Raw genomic sequence first — 16360 nt, forward strand, 5'->3', positions numbered from 1 at the left:
TTTGCCACATGTTTTCCCTGCCTATCTATATAGACATACAGACAAACATACACACATGTATGCTCAGACCAATAGTTATTTATATTTTGTAATCATTTAAAAGTATGTTGAATATGTCATATCCTTTTATCCCTGAATACTTCAGTGTATGTTTCATGAGAACAAAGATATTCTCTTATGTAACCACAATACAGTTATCAAATTCAGAAAAGTCAACATTGGTACGGGCCATATTGTTTTGTCAGTTGTCCCAATACTGTCCTTCATGGCAATTTTTTCCCCGCTCCAATAAAAAATACAGTTCAGGATCAAGTATTGCACTTAGTTGTCAATGACTCTGGTCTTCTGTAATCTAAACAGCTTCTCAGCCTGTCATTGTCTCTTATGACAATGAAATTTTTGAAGAATACAGCCCAGTTGTTTCATAGACTGTGCCTCAGTTTGGGTTTATCTGACGCCTCCTCGTGACTAGATTCTGACAATGCATTCCCAGCTAGAATGCTACAAAAGGATGTTGTATTTTCTTGGGGTATTGCATCTGGAGGCACATGATATCCATCTGTCCTTCATTGGTGACATTAATTTTTTATCTCCCAGTGACAGTGATGTGTGTGCTTCTTCACAGTGTATTAACTATTTTTCTCTTTGCAGACAATAAACATTCTGTAAAGAGACATTTTTAAGACCATGTAAATATCTTACTCATTGAAATGTCCTTCTAGGTTTAGCATCCATTGATGAGTCTTTCTCAAGCCAGTCTTTATCGTGATGGTTGCAAATCAATGATTTTTCCATTCTGCCATTCCATTTGCATTTATCAGTTGATATTCTACTGTTGAAATATCCCTCCCTCTCCCCACCACGTTTTTTATTTGTTGTGTGTATGTTTGTTTTTCACTTAACAATACATCCTGAAAATCACTTCATACAATTCATTGAAATATTCTTTATTTATTTGTACAGAGGGACAATACTCCATTTTATGTACATTCTACAGTTTTTTCAAATAGTTTATGTTTTGGCATTTAGGTTAGGTTCCAATATTTTGCAAATAGAAATAATGTTGTAATGAATAACCTTACACATATGTATTTTTGTATTGTTGGAGTTGTATCTTCAGAGTAAATTCCTAGAAATGGGACAGCTAGGTCGAAGAGAGCATACATTGGTAGCTTTGTAGGATATTACCAGTTGCCTTTCATTGGGCTTTTAGACCATTTGTATTCCCATCAGCAGAGTGTAAGAGTGCCTATTTCCCCACAGCCCCTTCTAAAAGAGTGTATTGTCAAGCTTTTGAATTAGTTCCCATCTGATAGGTGAGAAGTAACATCTCAGTATAGTTTTAATCTGCGTTTCTCTTATTTAAAATGGAATTGAATATCTTTTCATATGTTTAAGGGACTTCTGTATATTTTTTATGAACCTCCTTTTTTGTGAATTATTCATATTATTTGTCCACTATTTAATAGAATTTTTATCTAGTTTGCCTTAACAGTTAAAATTTCTTTATATATTACATATATTTCCCTACTATCTGTAATATATGTTGTAAATATTTTCACCCAATTTGTCATTTGTGTTTTAATTTTGTGCGTTTCATTGAGATAATCTACATACCATAAAACTTATCCTTTTAAAGTGTACAATTTAGTGGTTTTATTGTACTCACAAAGTTGTACAACCATTACTGCTATCTAATTCCAGAAATTTTTCACCACCTTAAAAGAAACCTTGTACCCATTAGGAGTCATTCCCATTCCCTCCTCCTCCCACCCCTTGGCAACCACCAATCTATCCTCTGTCTCTATGGATTTGTCTATTATGGACATTTCATATAAATAGGATCATACAATATGTGGCCTTTTGTCTTTGACTTTTTTTTTTTTTTTTTTTTTTTTTGCGGTACGTGGACCTCCCACTGTTGTGGCCTCTCTCGTTGCGGAGCACAGGCTCCGGACACGCAGGCTCAGTGGCCATGGCTCACGGGCCCAGTCGCTCTGCGACATGTGGAATCCTCCCGGACCGGGGCATGAACCCATGTCCCCTGCATCGGCAGGCAGACTCTGAACCACTGCGCCACCAGGGAAGCCCGACTTCTTTTATTTAGAGTAATGTTTTCAAGGTTCATTCATGTTTAGCATGTATCAGTACTTCATTTCCTTTTTATGACTGAATAGTATTCCATTATATAGATATACTACATTTGTTTATATTCATCAGTTGATTGACATTCGGGTTGTTTCCACTTTAAGGTTATTATGAGTAATGTTGCTATTAACATTCATATATAAGTTTTTATGTGGATATGTATTTTCAAATCTGTTGTATATAAACCTAGGAGTAGAATTGTTGGGTCATATAGTAACTCAATATTTAGCTTTTTGAGGAACCTCCAAGGTGTTTTCCAAAGTGGCCTCAGCATTTTACATTTCCACCAGTAATGCATGACAGTTTCACTTTCTCCACATCCTCACCAACATTTGTTATTATCTCTCTGTTTTATTTCAGCCGTCCTAGAGAGTGAAATGGCCATTTTTAAAAATATGTTTAATGGCCATTTGTTCATCTTCTTTGGAGGAATGCCTATTCAAATCCTTTGTCCATTTTTTTTTTAAACTCAGCTGTTTTTTTAAATTTATTTATTTATTTATTTGGCTGTGTTGGGTCTTCATTTCTATGCGAGGGCTTTCTCTAGTTGTGGCGAGTGGGGACCACTCTTTATCACGGTGCGTGGGCCTCTCACTATCGCAGCCTCTCTTATTGCGAAGCACAGGCTCCAGACGCGCAGGCTCAGTAGTTGTGGCTCACAGGCCCAGTTGCTCCGCGGCATGTGGAATCTTCCCAGACCAGGGCTCGAACCCATGTCCCCTGCATTGGCAGGCAGATTCTCAACCACTGCACCACCAGGGAAGCCCGTTTGTCCATTTTTAATACAGTTATTTGTCTTTTTATTGTTGACTTAAATAAGAGTTCTTCATATATTCTGGATACTTGATACTAGACCCTTATGATATATGATTTGTAAAAATTTTCTCCCATTATGTGGTTGTCTTCTCACTGTTTGATGGTGTCCTATGAAGCACAAAAGTTTTTAATTTTGATGAAGTTCAGTTTATCTATTTTGTTGTTGCTTGTGCTTGTGGCATCACATCAAAGAGACCACTGCCTAATTCAAGTCCATGAAGGCTTATATCTATGTTTCCTTCTGAGAATTTTATAGTTTTAGCTCTTACACTGAGGTCTTTGATTCATTTTGAGTTAAGATTTTATATGATGTGAGGCAAGGGTCTAACTTTATTCTTTCGTATGTAGATATTCACCTGTCCCAGCACCATTTATTAAAAGGACTATCCTTTCATCATTGAATTATATTGGCATCCAAGTCCAAATCAATTGACTATAAATGTAAGGATTTATTTCTGGTCTCAATTCTATTCCATTGAGCCATATGTCTATCCTTATGCCTATATCACAGTCTCAATTGTTGTTGTTTTGTAGTAACTTTATGGATACTTTAAATAATGCTACTATGAAGATTCATGTACAAATTTTGTAGTAAGTTTTGAAATCCATAAGTGTGACATCTCCAACATTGTTATTCTTTTTCAAGATTGTTTTGGCTATTCTGGGTCCCTTGCATTTCCGTATGAATTTTAGGATAAGCTTTTTCTTTCCAATTTCTGGAAAGAAAGAATGGAACAGCTGGGATTTGGGTAAGGATTATGTTGAATCTGTACTGCAATTGTGACATCTTAACAGTATTAAGCCTTTCAATCCATAACCATGGGATAATCTCTTATTTCTTTAAGGTCTTCCTTAATTTCTTTCAACCATGTTTTATAGTATAAATTTTGAACTTCTTTTGGTAGCTTTATTCCCAAGTATTTTGGAGTTTTTTTTATGTTATTACAAATGGAAGTGTTTTCTTAATTTCCTTTTCTTATTGTTCATTGCCTGCACATAGAAATACAAATGATTTTTGTATGTTAACTTTGCATCCTGCAACCTTTGTAAACTTGTTTATTAGCTCTAGTTTGTGTGTGTATGTGTATTTATAATGTTTTTTGCCATGCAAAAGTTTTCTTAGTGCTTTCAACTTTTCAATCTTTTATTACATTTAGATTTTGACTCTGAGAAATATTTCTCTGTATGCAGGTTATGGAGGAATTCACTCATTTTTATTAATGCTTTGTAAAGTTTAATAGGTGACTTTTGTTGTTTATTCTTGAGGTTAATAAAGATTAGAGAGTGTTTAAATAAATATTTGCCTATGATTATTAAAGAGATAGCTTTGTGAAGTCAAGATAACATTGGATTTGAAATCAGAAAACTTGGGTTGGAGTCCAGACTCTTCTGTTTACCATTTGTTTGATAATATAAGTCATTTAATCTCTCAAAAAAAACCCTACAAAACACCCTATCCACTTCACAGAACAGCTCAAAGATTCAAAATGGAAAGTGCTTTGTGAACAATTTGGCATGTTGCCAGTATAAGCTACTTTTATTTATTTATTAACAGTAATTGTTAAACATTTATCAAGGCTCCCTTTTTCTTTAGCAACTTTACCTAAAATACAGAAAGGTACAGCTCTCCAAGGGAGCCCATGCCTAAAAGCCATTTATTAATTACACACAAAGGAAAGGGGTTTTGTTATTTCCCCTCTTGTTTTTTTACTCTTCATTCCTTTGGAGTGAGAGAAACACCCAGGGAGAAAAGACCTTTGATTCTCTGTAGAATGTAGAAAAGTTCCAAAGTATTTTAGGAACTCACCCATTAAAATGGAGAAAATAAAGCCAGCCCCACAGAGCCATCACAGAGGGAAGGCAGCAGTCCCAAGGACTGATGAAAGAGCTGTCATCGGCCCTGTGTGTCCTCTGCAGCAGGGTTCTGTGAGAAAACCACACAAACGTGATTGTTTCTGAAACTCTTCGTGGCAGATTTTGGCACTAGAACCTTATTTTCCTATCCAAAATAAAAATCACAGGATTTCATTTGTGTGAGCAATAGCATGTTTGTGGGTGTGTGCCTTCAAGGAGTATACATTAACACCGCGCTAGCTTGGATTGCTTTTTCACGTCTCTGACACTCGAATTGCATATCTCTCTTTTCGGTTTTCAGGGCAGCTCTGCCATTCAGTAGTTCCCAAATTTAGAGAAGTTTGATTTGCAAAGTATGATGAAATAATTTATTAGTTATTCTACCTAAGACTTTAAGATCAGAAAATCTGGGTTCAGGTTCCTGCTCTGGGTGAGTTATTGGCCTTGGTCAGGCCTAGGTGGTGGCTGATAGGTGCTCACAGCTCCTGGCAGGTGCAAGCTATTCAGTAAATGGCAGCACTTCTTATTGGCTCTGCTCTTGTTAATTGCTGTGTATTTGCTATAAAGCGTAATTCATTTATTATAAATAATCAGATGAGTGCTATTTTTAATTTTCAAAATCTCTGACAACACTAGCCTATTTTGTTTAAAATTAGAAAAGATGCAGAATGCAGTTATGATTTTATACAGTATAAACCTTTTCTAAGAATGACACAAATCACGGTGCCACACTGCTTCTTTTGAAAAGACAACTGGTTTTTATCATAATGATAATGCTTTTTATTAAAAAAAAATCAAGCCATACAGAGAAATGGGCTACAAGTCATCTCAGCCCTCCTCCCCCATCCCAGAAGTACCCAGTGTTGTAACACTTGTTGAGCATTTTTCCTCTGCAGGTGTGCAGATGGCTATAGATTGAGAGAAAGAGGGACGAGGAGAAAAAAGAGAAAGAAAGATTGATGAACTTGACAGCATAAAAATGAAAAAGTTCTCTATGACAACATATCACAAAGTTAAGAAATAAATGTCAAGGAGGGGAAAGTATAGAAAGAGTTCTTATAAAATCTAGATGAAAAAGACAACTCAATAGAAATATGGACAAAAAACAGAAACAGACATTTTACTGAAGAGGGAATACAATGGCCAATAACCATCCAAAAATAATCCCTAGCCTCACTTGTTATTAAAGAAATGCAGTTTAACCAAGGAGATGCCAAAAAAGTTTGGTGCCACTCCATGGTGGCAAGGGTGTGGGGAAGCAGACATCCTCATGCACTACTGGTAGGACTGGGAATCAACACCATTTTGGGGGAAAGCAATTGACATTCCCTCTCCAGTTTTATAACACACTGACCCTTTGACCCACCAATTTCACTTTTAGAAACTTACCTAACAGATAGATGTGCACAAGTGTGCAAAGAAACAGGGTTATTAGCAATAGCAAAAAATTAGAAACACCCTTAAAGTCCATTAGTAGGGAACTGGTTATAAAGCTATGATCTATCCACATGATGGGGGGATACTGTAGAGCCACTAAAGAGAATGAGATGGATGTCTGTGTTCTGAAGAAAGGTGTCCAAAATATATTCTTAATTTTAAAAAGCCAGATGTAGACACGAATATTCTGTCAGTCAATGACCAATTAAACACTACATTGTGCTGGGCACAGTGTTAGGGCTGGGACTATGATGGAAGGCTCGGATGTCAGAGGCCATGCCCTCAAGAAGCAGCCTAGTGAGTGAGATAGACCTTAGTGAAGAATCACACACATGAATGTAAAACTACCAGTGTGAAGTGCACCACAGGGAGAGGTACCGGGTGCTGCGAGAGCTCCCAGCGGGGCAACCTAACCTGATGTGGGATCTGATAAAGAGACACCCCAAAGGTTGAGGAGAGGGGAACCACTGTGGTGAGAGCCCAGAATGGGTGGCAGGAGATGAAGCTGAGCTGAGAGGGGGGTAGGGCCAGGCTCTGATCTCGTGTGTGTGTGTGTGTGTGTGTGTGTGTGTGTGTGTGTGTGTGTATAAGCACATCAATATTTCTGAGAGGATATGCAGGAAACTGTTGATAGTGGGTAGCTGTAAGAAATCAGACTGGAAATGGGGAGAAGAGGGGGTGAGGCTTATAGACACAAAGGACAGGGCATTAAAATTTTTAATTGCTTATTCTTTTCTACTACTTAGGATTTTTAAAAAGTTATATGCAGGTACTACTCTTATAATTTAAAAATCTAATTAAGTTTTAAGAAAACACACAGAACGAAAAGACAAAAATATAAGGCCCCAATATGTCTATTTTGGTGCTAACTCTTACAGCGAGTAGCGCCTTTTCTCCCTAGCCCTTTGGAGCAGCTAAAATTGACGACTGGAAAGCTGCCGCAGAGACTTTCTCTGACTATTAAAAGAAACTGGCTCAGTCTGGGGCCCTCAGAAATCAGTTTTTGAATGACCTCTGCACCCAGTTACTTCCCTTGCATCTACTTCCCCCGGGGATTCCCAGCTCCATCTTTTTTTTTAGCCAGTGCCCTCCAGCCGCCTCAGTCCCCTGCGGTGTGTGTGGCCATGGAAGACTTCCCTACTGGGCAGAGATGGGAGAGGAAAGGAAGTGGCAACCTTGGGCTGCAACATGACCCTGTCTTGCTCGAGGATGACAGTCAAAGCTGAAGGGTAGAATGACCAGCTCTGGCAGAGCTGAGAGAGAAAGCTATGCAGTCTCACAGCTGGTCAGTTATAAAAGAAACACAGCAAGCTCATACCGCATAGTGACAAGTGGACTTGAGCTTCTGTTGAATTAAGGCACAAACCTGAATCAAAGCAGAAACAGAGACACTTGGTAGAAGGCACTTTAACGTCTGCTCCATCCACCGTCCACGGCCTGACCCCCTCCACAGCGTCTCTCTACAGTCAGTGCTCAGCGTTCCATATGTGGCAGCTCGCTCTTTCCCTAGCCAGTCTATTTAATTCTGGGCTGAGTCTAATACTTAGTAACTATTTCTCTGACTCTTAAATAGTTCTTCATTACATTGACTTGAAAATTGCCTTTCTGTGACTTCTACCCTCTTGATAACCAGGTGTTAGATGAGAAAAGCATGCAATTTGAAATCACAGGCCTTAGTTTGAATCCCTGTGCTGCCATTGACCAACTATGTGACCTTCAGACAGTCGACTATTCTCCTTGAGCCTTCATTTTGCCATCCGTAAATTAGGCGGATAACATCACTCTCACTGGTCATTTTGAGATTAAGTGGAGCTGGTGTATATCAATGTTATTTCCCTCCTTCCCTCGGTCCCTCCCTATCCTAGCCCTCAGCTTTACAAAGAGATCCTGGCAATTACTATTGTCTTCTCTATGAATGTTCTCATCTCCTGGGTAAATAGACCCAGTTTAGGTCCACAAATGTACTTTGAGCTACTTGTGTGCTCTTCACTTTGCTATGGGAGAGGAGATTTCCCTCTGAGTCACTGATTCCCCTAATCATTATCAAAGTGGGAAAAAAATCTCTCTCCCTCCCCACATGAGCTGGGGTTCCACACTCAGAACCCACCCAGTGTTTTAAGTTGAGTGTGCATATGGTGGGGTCTGCCTGCATAAATAGAAACATCCTTTTTAGTAGTCATCAAGTTTTCTCTTCAAGAACTGTTACACATTTTACAAATCCAAGGGAACAGGCCCAGTTAGATAAGAATCTGCCAGCCCTGGCTCTGGCTGTGTCTATTGACAGCTGGGTTGGCACTGAGGAAGCCTTGGTTTCCCCCAGAAACACATAGGAGGACCAGAATGCAACAGCTGCTCTGTACCTTGCTAGGGCTTGAGGCAGTTGGTCTTGTGAATGGGTTTTTCAATTAATGACCTTACTCCATGTGGGATATTAAAGGTGTTTTTGTTTTTGTTTTTAACCCAGTACGACATGCTAGCAGCTGAAGAGATTTAAGAATATTAAACATTCCTCCTCAGCCTGAAGATGACAGTTGATAAACATATAACCATAAGATATCAAAAACTTCAAAGGATGGGAGGAGAGATGCAAGCCCTGGGGTGATTAATAAATAACGAGGAGGAGTGAGCGTAGTCAAGCCACAGATCCCCAGCGGGGCCTAGTACTCGGGCCTCTGTATAAAGCCGGAGAGGCAAGCAGGACTCCTGTAATTCTGTTTACCCTAACAACTAGTCCTTAAATGCTCTCAGATGTATGTAACAAGGGTGTTTATATTATCTTAGCAAACAAAGTGTTGTTCCAGAATTGTGAACAGTGGTTTAGTTTGGAAAGATTGGGTAATCTAATCACCAGCTTTGTCAACTTCCTCAGTACTCACTCCCTCAGGAGGCCTCCTGCATGGTGTGGTACTGTGGTTGTCAAACTGTGTCACCGCCAACACTCATGTTCCAAGGAGGGTCTTTTGTGGGTGGCTGGATGGAAGCAATTGGGTGGGCTTCCCAGGCTCTCTCTACCTGCTTCAGTGAGAGCAGCTCCACACTTACCTGCTTTGTATGTTAGAGAACCATTCTGTTTGGAATAAAAGGGGTTCTTTTGCTTTAAAATCAGAAACTTGAAAAGCAGTGGCATCATGATGTCTGTATCCTTTCGTAAGCTGCTTTTCCACTCAGTGGTGTGCTTTTGAAATGTTAACACATATAGATAGAGTTCAATCATTGTATGAATAAACCACAATATATTCGTTCCCCTGCTGATGGACGTTTAGATGGTTCCCCATTTTTCACCATCTCAAATAATGCTTCAGTGGAGTTGAGGGCATTTTCCCTACAGACACTGATGGGTGGTACCCTCTAAGCTGGACCATAAGGGAAGGGACAGCAGGAGGGGTGGATGGCTAGTGAGATGTGGAGAGTGGACAGAGGACGAGAAGCTGCATGGATGTGATAGAGCCAGGATGCCCCAACAGTCAAACAGGGTCTGTGAACTGCGGGATCCAGAGGTAGCACAGATTAAGTGATGAGGGGGCCCAGAGCATCATGGGGGACCAGGTGGCTGAGGGTAGGGAGGAAAATAAGCCTTTCAAAACCCAAGAGGCGGGCTTCCCTGGTGGCGCAGTGGTTGAGAGTCCACCTGCCGATGCAGGGGACGCGGGTTCGTGCCCTGGTCCAGGAAGATCTCACACGCCGCAGAGCGGCTGGGCCCGTGAGCCATGCCCGCTGAGCCTGCACGTCCGGAGCCTGTGCTCTGCAATGGGAGAAGCCACAACAGTGAGAAGCCCGTGTACTGCAAAAAAATAAAAAAATAAAACCCTAGAGGCCAAAGTATTAGCTGGGTCATTCACTGGGTGTTTTAGTTTGCTCTTTTAGCTCCACTCTGCATCCCTCACTGTGCCCACTTAAGTACAGTTGCCCTCTGGCTGGGAGGCACACAGCCTTGACCTTGGAAGGAGAGAGCACAGCTTATTTATTCCCTCAGCTCCTCCCAGCAAGGTCAGTGCAGGTGGTCTGCATCCATTCACTGAAAGCCACAGCTCCCTCCCCTATAATTCATCTTTCCAGTTCCAGCAAATGCTCCCTCCCTTGCTCTGCCTGTGATGTTAAAGCAGCCTGTTTGGGGTCCTGCACTCTCTTCCTTAGGTTTCCTCCGTGCAAACTTCTTTTCTTTATTCAACTTCTTTTCCTCTATTCATCCGTTAAACTGTGCCATCTCTTTCTTGCCCAATAGATGCAGACCAGTCTTAGGGATACTGAAATCACTGAAAATGATAACAGGAGGAGGGGTGGAGAGGAAAGTAGTGAGCTGGGTGCTAAAACCTAGTGAGGGGCAGTGTCTGTGAGTTTAGGTAAAGTCAAACTACCCCACATTTTTGTAGTTCATCTGTAAGCTCCTTTATTGTTTTTTGTGGTTTTTTTTGCGGTATGCGGGCCTCTCACTGTTGTGGCCTCTCCTGTCACGGAGAACAGGCTCCGGACGCGCAGGCTCAGCGGCCATGGCTCACGGGCCCAGCTGCTCCGCGGCATGTGGAATCTTCCCGGACCAGGGCACGAACCCGTGTCCCCTGCATCGGCAGGCAGACTCTCAACCACTGCGCCACCAGGGAAGCCCTGTAAGCTCCTTTAAAACCAAAACCCCTGACTAATCTTGATGTGAATTCCTAGGGTTTGAATAATATCTGGCATGTAGAAAGCATTTAAAAATTAAGATAAGTTGAATTGAATAGGACTGAATTAAATTAAACTGAATTGAATTTTTCTGAATAAATGAGATTGCACATTTTAAACATCATGGGTTCCCTTCTCCACTGCCCTCACCCCCCACTCCCGCATATGGTTTTTAGAAGCTTCGCAAACATCAAATAACAAATTAGATCAGAGATTGAGTTTCTGAAGTGAATAATGAATATTAAATGTTTGCTTATATTAACATCTCATACAGCAAAACATTGAAGTTATGAAAATTTTGTGATATGTTCAGATCCCCATAAGATTTCAGGATCCCCTTTCTTGATAATATGAGCATTTTTGCTCATGGAAAACTTTGCTTCCTGTTTCCAAGACAAAAGGCAACTTAGAGAACTCTCAGAACATGTTAATAATTCATTTGAAAGTAATTTTGATAGACATGTATCTTTTACATTGCCTTGAATTATAATATTAATTGGATACAACATATGAAATCTTTTTGAACTTGAATTTTAATCAATCTAAAATACTGTGTGTAAAATGTCTTTGTAACAAGATGAGTTAAATCTCTTCTGGCATCAGAGGGTGCTCTCTTCAAAAGTGGATTCTAGAGATAGTTAACCCAGGGAAAAGACAAAGTAAACATGATCCATTTGCATTTGGGGTGGGGCAAGCTTTTCCTCTCTTTTTTCCTTTCCCTGAGCACTGAACATTTGATCCTTTCACTCTAACCCTGTGTCCTATTTGAAAAGCATTTCCAGTCAGAACTTCAGGCCAAATCAAGGATAATGACCAATTTGGAGTTTGCCAAAATCAAGTATTCAGTTTATCTATATCCTGTAATACAGGGGTCCCCAACCCCCGGGGTGCAGACCGGTACCAGTCCGGGGCCTGTTAGGAATGGAGCTGCACAGCAGGAGGTGAGCGGCAAGCAAGGGAAGCTTCATTTGCCACCTCCCCATCGCTGGCATTACCGCCTGAACCACGCCCGCCCAACCCCCAACCCCACCCCACCCCTGGTCCGTGGAAAAATTGTCTTCCACGAAACCAGTCCCTGGTGTTAAAAATGTTGGGGACCGTTGCTGTAGTAAGAAAAGTCATTTTAAAACAAAGGATATTGTTAGCATTTACAAATATGAAATTCTGATTGTTCTAACACAGCAATAAAAGTTATTACCAGCAATCTTGATTTGGAGTAGCCCCTATCATAAAAAGTCTAGATCTAGTAACTAGTGGATTTTAACATATGACAAATGAGGGGACAGTTTAGAGTCTACCCTGCTTATCATCTCAGAAATGCATTAAGTTGGTCATCAGAGGAGCAAGTCTCTATGGCTTTGCTGTCTCACTGCTTGGTCTGGACTAGAAAGTTCTAGTGGTATGGCTTTATCTGGTCTAAGATTTAGGCTGTTACTTTTCATTTCTTTTTCATTTATGATATCGATTTAAATATTTTTGACAATTTTTATTATCCTCATTTTATAGATGAAAAAACTGAGGTTGCTGAGTGGGTGATTTGCCCAAGTTACCTCACAGCTAATAAAGGATGGAGATAAGATTCTAACCTTGATGCTCTGCCTTCAGATTTGCTGTTTTTACCATGTCAAGAATGCTGACATTCCTCCTGCCCTGGTGCACACTGCCCAAAGCACCCCGATTCTTTCAGCCTCCAGGAGCTATGGCTAATCCATGGGATTATTTACTTTTTTGTTTGCTTAATATCTTTTTATTTGAAGGGATGTAGTTTGTATTTTATTTGAAAGGATTACTTTTATTTTATGTTCATAAGATCGTACGGTGGTTTTTTCCCCTTAAAGAATTTTTAAATGGGCTTCATTTTCAAGGAACTGAGCTGTTTCCTGTGTTCGGGCAGCTCCTGTGGTCCAGTTTGCCGAGGTTATAGGCAAATGGGCTTGGCGGACCAGGCATGGGGGTGGGGTCGGGATTTCTGTGGGTGAGGCTGGTTCCCCACTCTGGGCTGACCGGTGGGTAGGGTTCTGTGCTTGCCCACTTCCCCTACAGCACAGGCACTTTTTAATCCATCTCCTTCCTCCTGGAAACCCTCCCCCCTCTTCTGCTGACACTGCACTCATAGGAGCATAGACTTTTAAATGATTTACTTAGAAATAAGCCCTGGCCACAGCATCGAGCTATCTGGACTCAGCATCCAGGGCTTGGTGCTTTCTCTCTCCACTACACAATGCTTTTAAAACCAAGCTCTCCCAAGAGTTGATTGTGCTTCCACATAAATCATATTGTTTAGCTTGCTAGAAATTTCCTTGGCTTTCTGCTTATCGCTCCAAGAACAGTTAGTTCCCTGCTTCTGCTGCCAGGCATGTAAACAAACGTGTGTCTTCTTTCCATGATGACAGGCGCATCTCATCGTCCTGAGCAGAAACCCCTCTCAAGAGGAGGCAGCCGTGTCCGCACACTCCGTTGCCTGTGCTGCTGTCGCTTCTGGGAGGCCTGAGCACCATGGTGAGAGCGAGAGTGAGCCTTCCGTGGGGGACAGCGAGGCCTGCTCCCTGCCTGTCCCATGGGTGTCGGTGTCTGTGGGCTAGCTGCCTTTGGGATGGGTGAGCAGGTGGATGGAGCTGGGACAGACCCTTCAGAGAGCCTTCCCTGTTAGCTTCACCAGAGTCCAGAGTCCTTTGGTTTCTATCTTTTTTCAGCCTTCCTCTAATCTTTTCTTCTCAAATACAGCAAATCTTCATCCAAACGTAGCTATCAGAGCTCCAGAGAGTTCGTGCTGGGCTTACAGGGAAATCTACTGGGCTTTCAAAGGTGATCTATTTTTAAAGGTTGCGGAGCTACTGTGGCAATGGATCTGACCTGCTGGAACTCCGGCCTCCAGACTCTCACAGGGCTGAGCTTTCAATCAGGATGAACTTACACGGCTTCAGGATTCCAAAAGGAAGTTGTCATTTATGAGTCATATAGTTTTTCTTAGCCCCACATGATAGGTAGAGCAGTGAGCTTGGGAGTTCTTTAATCCTCCATCCTGGGCTCAGAACATACAATATGCCTCTATTGATGGAGAACATGCATTCTAGTGACTTTCTTTGTTGTTGGTCAGAATATTCAAAAACAGAGTATAACTCATAAAGAAGACAAGAGGTGTATTCCAAGATGCCAGCTAAAAATACTTATGCCTTGTAGAAAAATAAGGTCCAGTGTGCCATCAATTTGAAAATCAGTATCTGGAAGGCTTGAAGTTGAGGTTCAGGGAGTAGGAGCTGGGCTAAGATGACGAGGCTGGTGGGAGGAGAAGATGAAGGAGGAGCCTCAGTGAGCAGCCTGGTCTGCAGAGATCCCTGGGCCAGGCAGGGGCTCCTGTCCAGGGAGGAGCTGGGGAAGGGGATACCAGTGTTTATCTTTCTGTCCATCCCACCTTAAAGATCCTTCATTCTGGTCTCCCGGAGCTTTGAGCACCTTTTCAGAGCTGGAGGATAGAGAAGGCAGGTGACCTTCCTTACCCTAACTCCCTAGAACACTCCATACATAGCAATCAACTTCAAAACCTTCAAAGAGCCAACATTTTAACCAGTTTATTGGTGGCTAAAATTCCTTTAATAGGGGAAAAGAACCTTCCATGCCACAAGTATTAATAGGATACTTAAAATGCAAACAATATGGAAACCCCTAGATTAGCAGGAGACACAAATCTAAATGTCTATAGGAACCAAATAAGCAATGTGAGTGAAGCAGATAGTCATTAGAAAACAGTAGCAGCAGCAAGCATAATTATAAATGGCAGCTAACTGTTGGCTGTAATCTGAGAGATGCAATAGGGAGTGGTTGAGGACTGTGGGAAACTGGAGAGGTCCATCCCCTGTCGAAAGTGAGCAGCTGTTATTCAGCTCCAGCCCATTACTGTCATGTGGAAAGCAGGCTTGTATTAGCAGGTCTGCTTTTTCAAGAGAAGGCAGAAATCTGAATTTTTATGTGAAATCAATGCATAGTTGATGGTCACCAAGTCAAATATGTTTCAGGCTCTGAGAGATGCAAAACAAGTGTGAGGGCTAGATCCCTAACTTCTGACCCGGGAAGCATGAGTATAATAAGTGGTTGTCAGGTCCTTCCTGGGTCTCTCCCAGAGAATACCAAGCAACTACAGGAGGCTAAGGCCAGAGACGATCTTTGCCTTAGAGGGATTCCGGTTTGCCAGCATCTCAGCTAGTGCTCAGTGTACACATCTGATGAATGTATGGATTAGGTGGGGAACAATAGAAATCGTGTCCCTAAAATACTTGTTTCTTGTAGCTGCAAAGTTAGACCATTCTGCTTTGTGTAATTACAGAATCAGAAACAATCCAATTATGTATTTCTTTCTAAGCTTTCCAGTCTAAATATGGTGTTGCTATAGCCTCCCCTGTAAATAGAGAATGCCACTAATACCTACTTGATACAGATAATTAGGTCTGTGAAAATTTAATGACCTCACACAGTAATAATAGCTAATTCTTACATAGTACATACTGTCATGGTTCTAACCATGTTACATTTATTAACTCAGTTAATCCTTACCACAGCTCTATGAGTTTGGTACAAGTGTTCCCAGTTTTCAGATGGAGAAACTAAGGCACAGAGGGTTAGGTAGTTTCCCAAGAGCCATAGCCAGGGAGTGGTAGACTTGAACCTTGGCTCTTGACCTCCACGCTATATTATAAGGACTGGCACTGCACATCATGCCCTTTTCGTTTCTTTCCCCTCCCAAAGAGTGTGTGGCTTTGGGGAGAGAAAGGGACTTGAGAAGAGCAACGGTGGCCCAAGGAAACCAGTTTGAGTGCCATCTGGGAAGGGGCCAGCCCAGGAACGTGCACAGGCTCTCAGCCCCCCATTCTGCCCCATGTCTCTTTGGCAGCTCAGACTGTTTGGTGACCTGCACCCAGAAAGCTGACTTGCCAGTCAGTATCTGAAGGAGGAGGAGGATGAATAGGGAAGGATAAGAAAAAAACTTCCCCCAAGAGCAGGGAGTTGGACAGTTGCAACTGGCTATGCAGATTAGGAAGGGGGTCACTTCTGCCTGAGGCCTGGAGGATCGATTCCTTGAAACATATTGACTCACAGAGGCCTCAGGAACCTGAACCAGCAGGAATCATAGCAACAATCATACTAGCAACAATGACAACAGCAGTAGCAGGGGTCGAGCGCCCGTTGTATGCAGGTGCCAGCACTCTCACGAACATGCCCATTTAATCCTAACAAGACTTGGAGGCAAGATGACCTCCCATTTTACAAAGGAGCTAACACAGCCAGCTCTCCATACTGCCAGCACCATCAGTTCATATCCTGTCTACTCATTGCTCTACCCAAGAAGGACAAAGCCCCAGTCAGTATAAGGATGCTCCCTTCTCAGACTCAGCTTCCGCTAATCAGAAGACACTGGAAATGTCTATCACCTTGACACCAACAGGAAGAGAGT

General features: G+C 41.8%; 1 protein-coding gene across 10 annotated transcripts in view; it reads left to right on the top strand.

Moving 5' to 3' along the window:
- Positions 1 to 16360, top strand: part of TTC23 (tetratricopeptide repeat domain 23) — a 125247-nt gene that overhangs the window by 75674 nt on the left and 33213 nt on the right. For 5 of the 10 annotated variants that reach the window (XM_067029535.1, XM_067029537.1, XM_067029539.1 and 2 more), the window contains 2 exons: positions 11784 to 11855; positions 13308 to 13413. In XM_067029535.1, the coding sequence (XP_066885636.1) occupies positions 11784 to 11855; positions 13308 to 13413 (178 nt within the window). Of the gene's footprint in view, positions 1 to 11783; positions 11856 to 13307; positions 13414 to 15799; positions 15837 to 16360 lie in introns of those variants that run through there. The other 5 variants (XM_059058534.2, XM_067029541.1, XM_067029536.1 and 2 more) reach the window with 2 other exon arrangements.

Source organism: Kogia breviceps, chromosome 3 (genome assembly GCF_026419965.1).
Source record: "Kogia breviceps isolate mKogBre1 chromosome 3, mKogBre1 haplotype 1, whole genome shotgun sequence".
Taxonomy (NCBI): Eukaryota; Metazoa; Chordata; class Mammalia; order Artiodactyla; family Physeteridae; genus Kogia; species Kogia breviceps.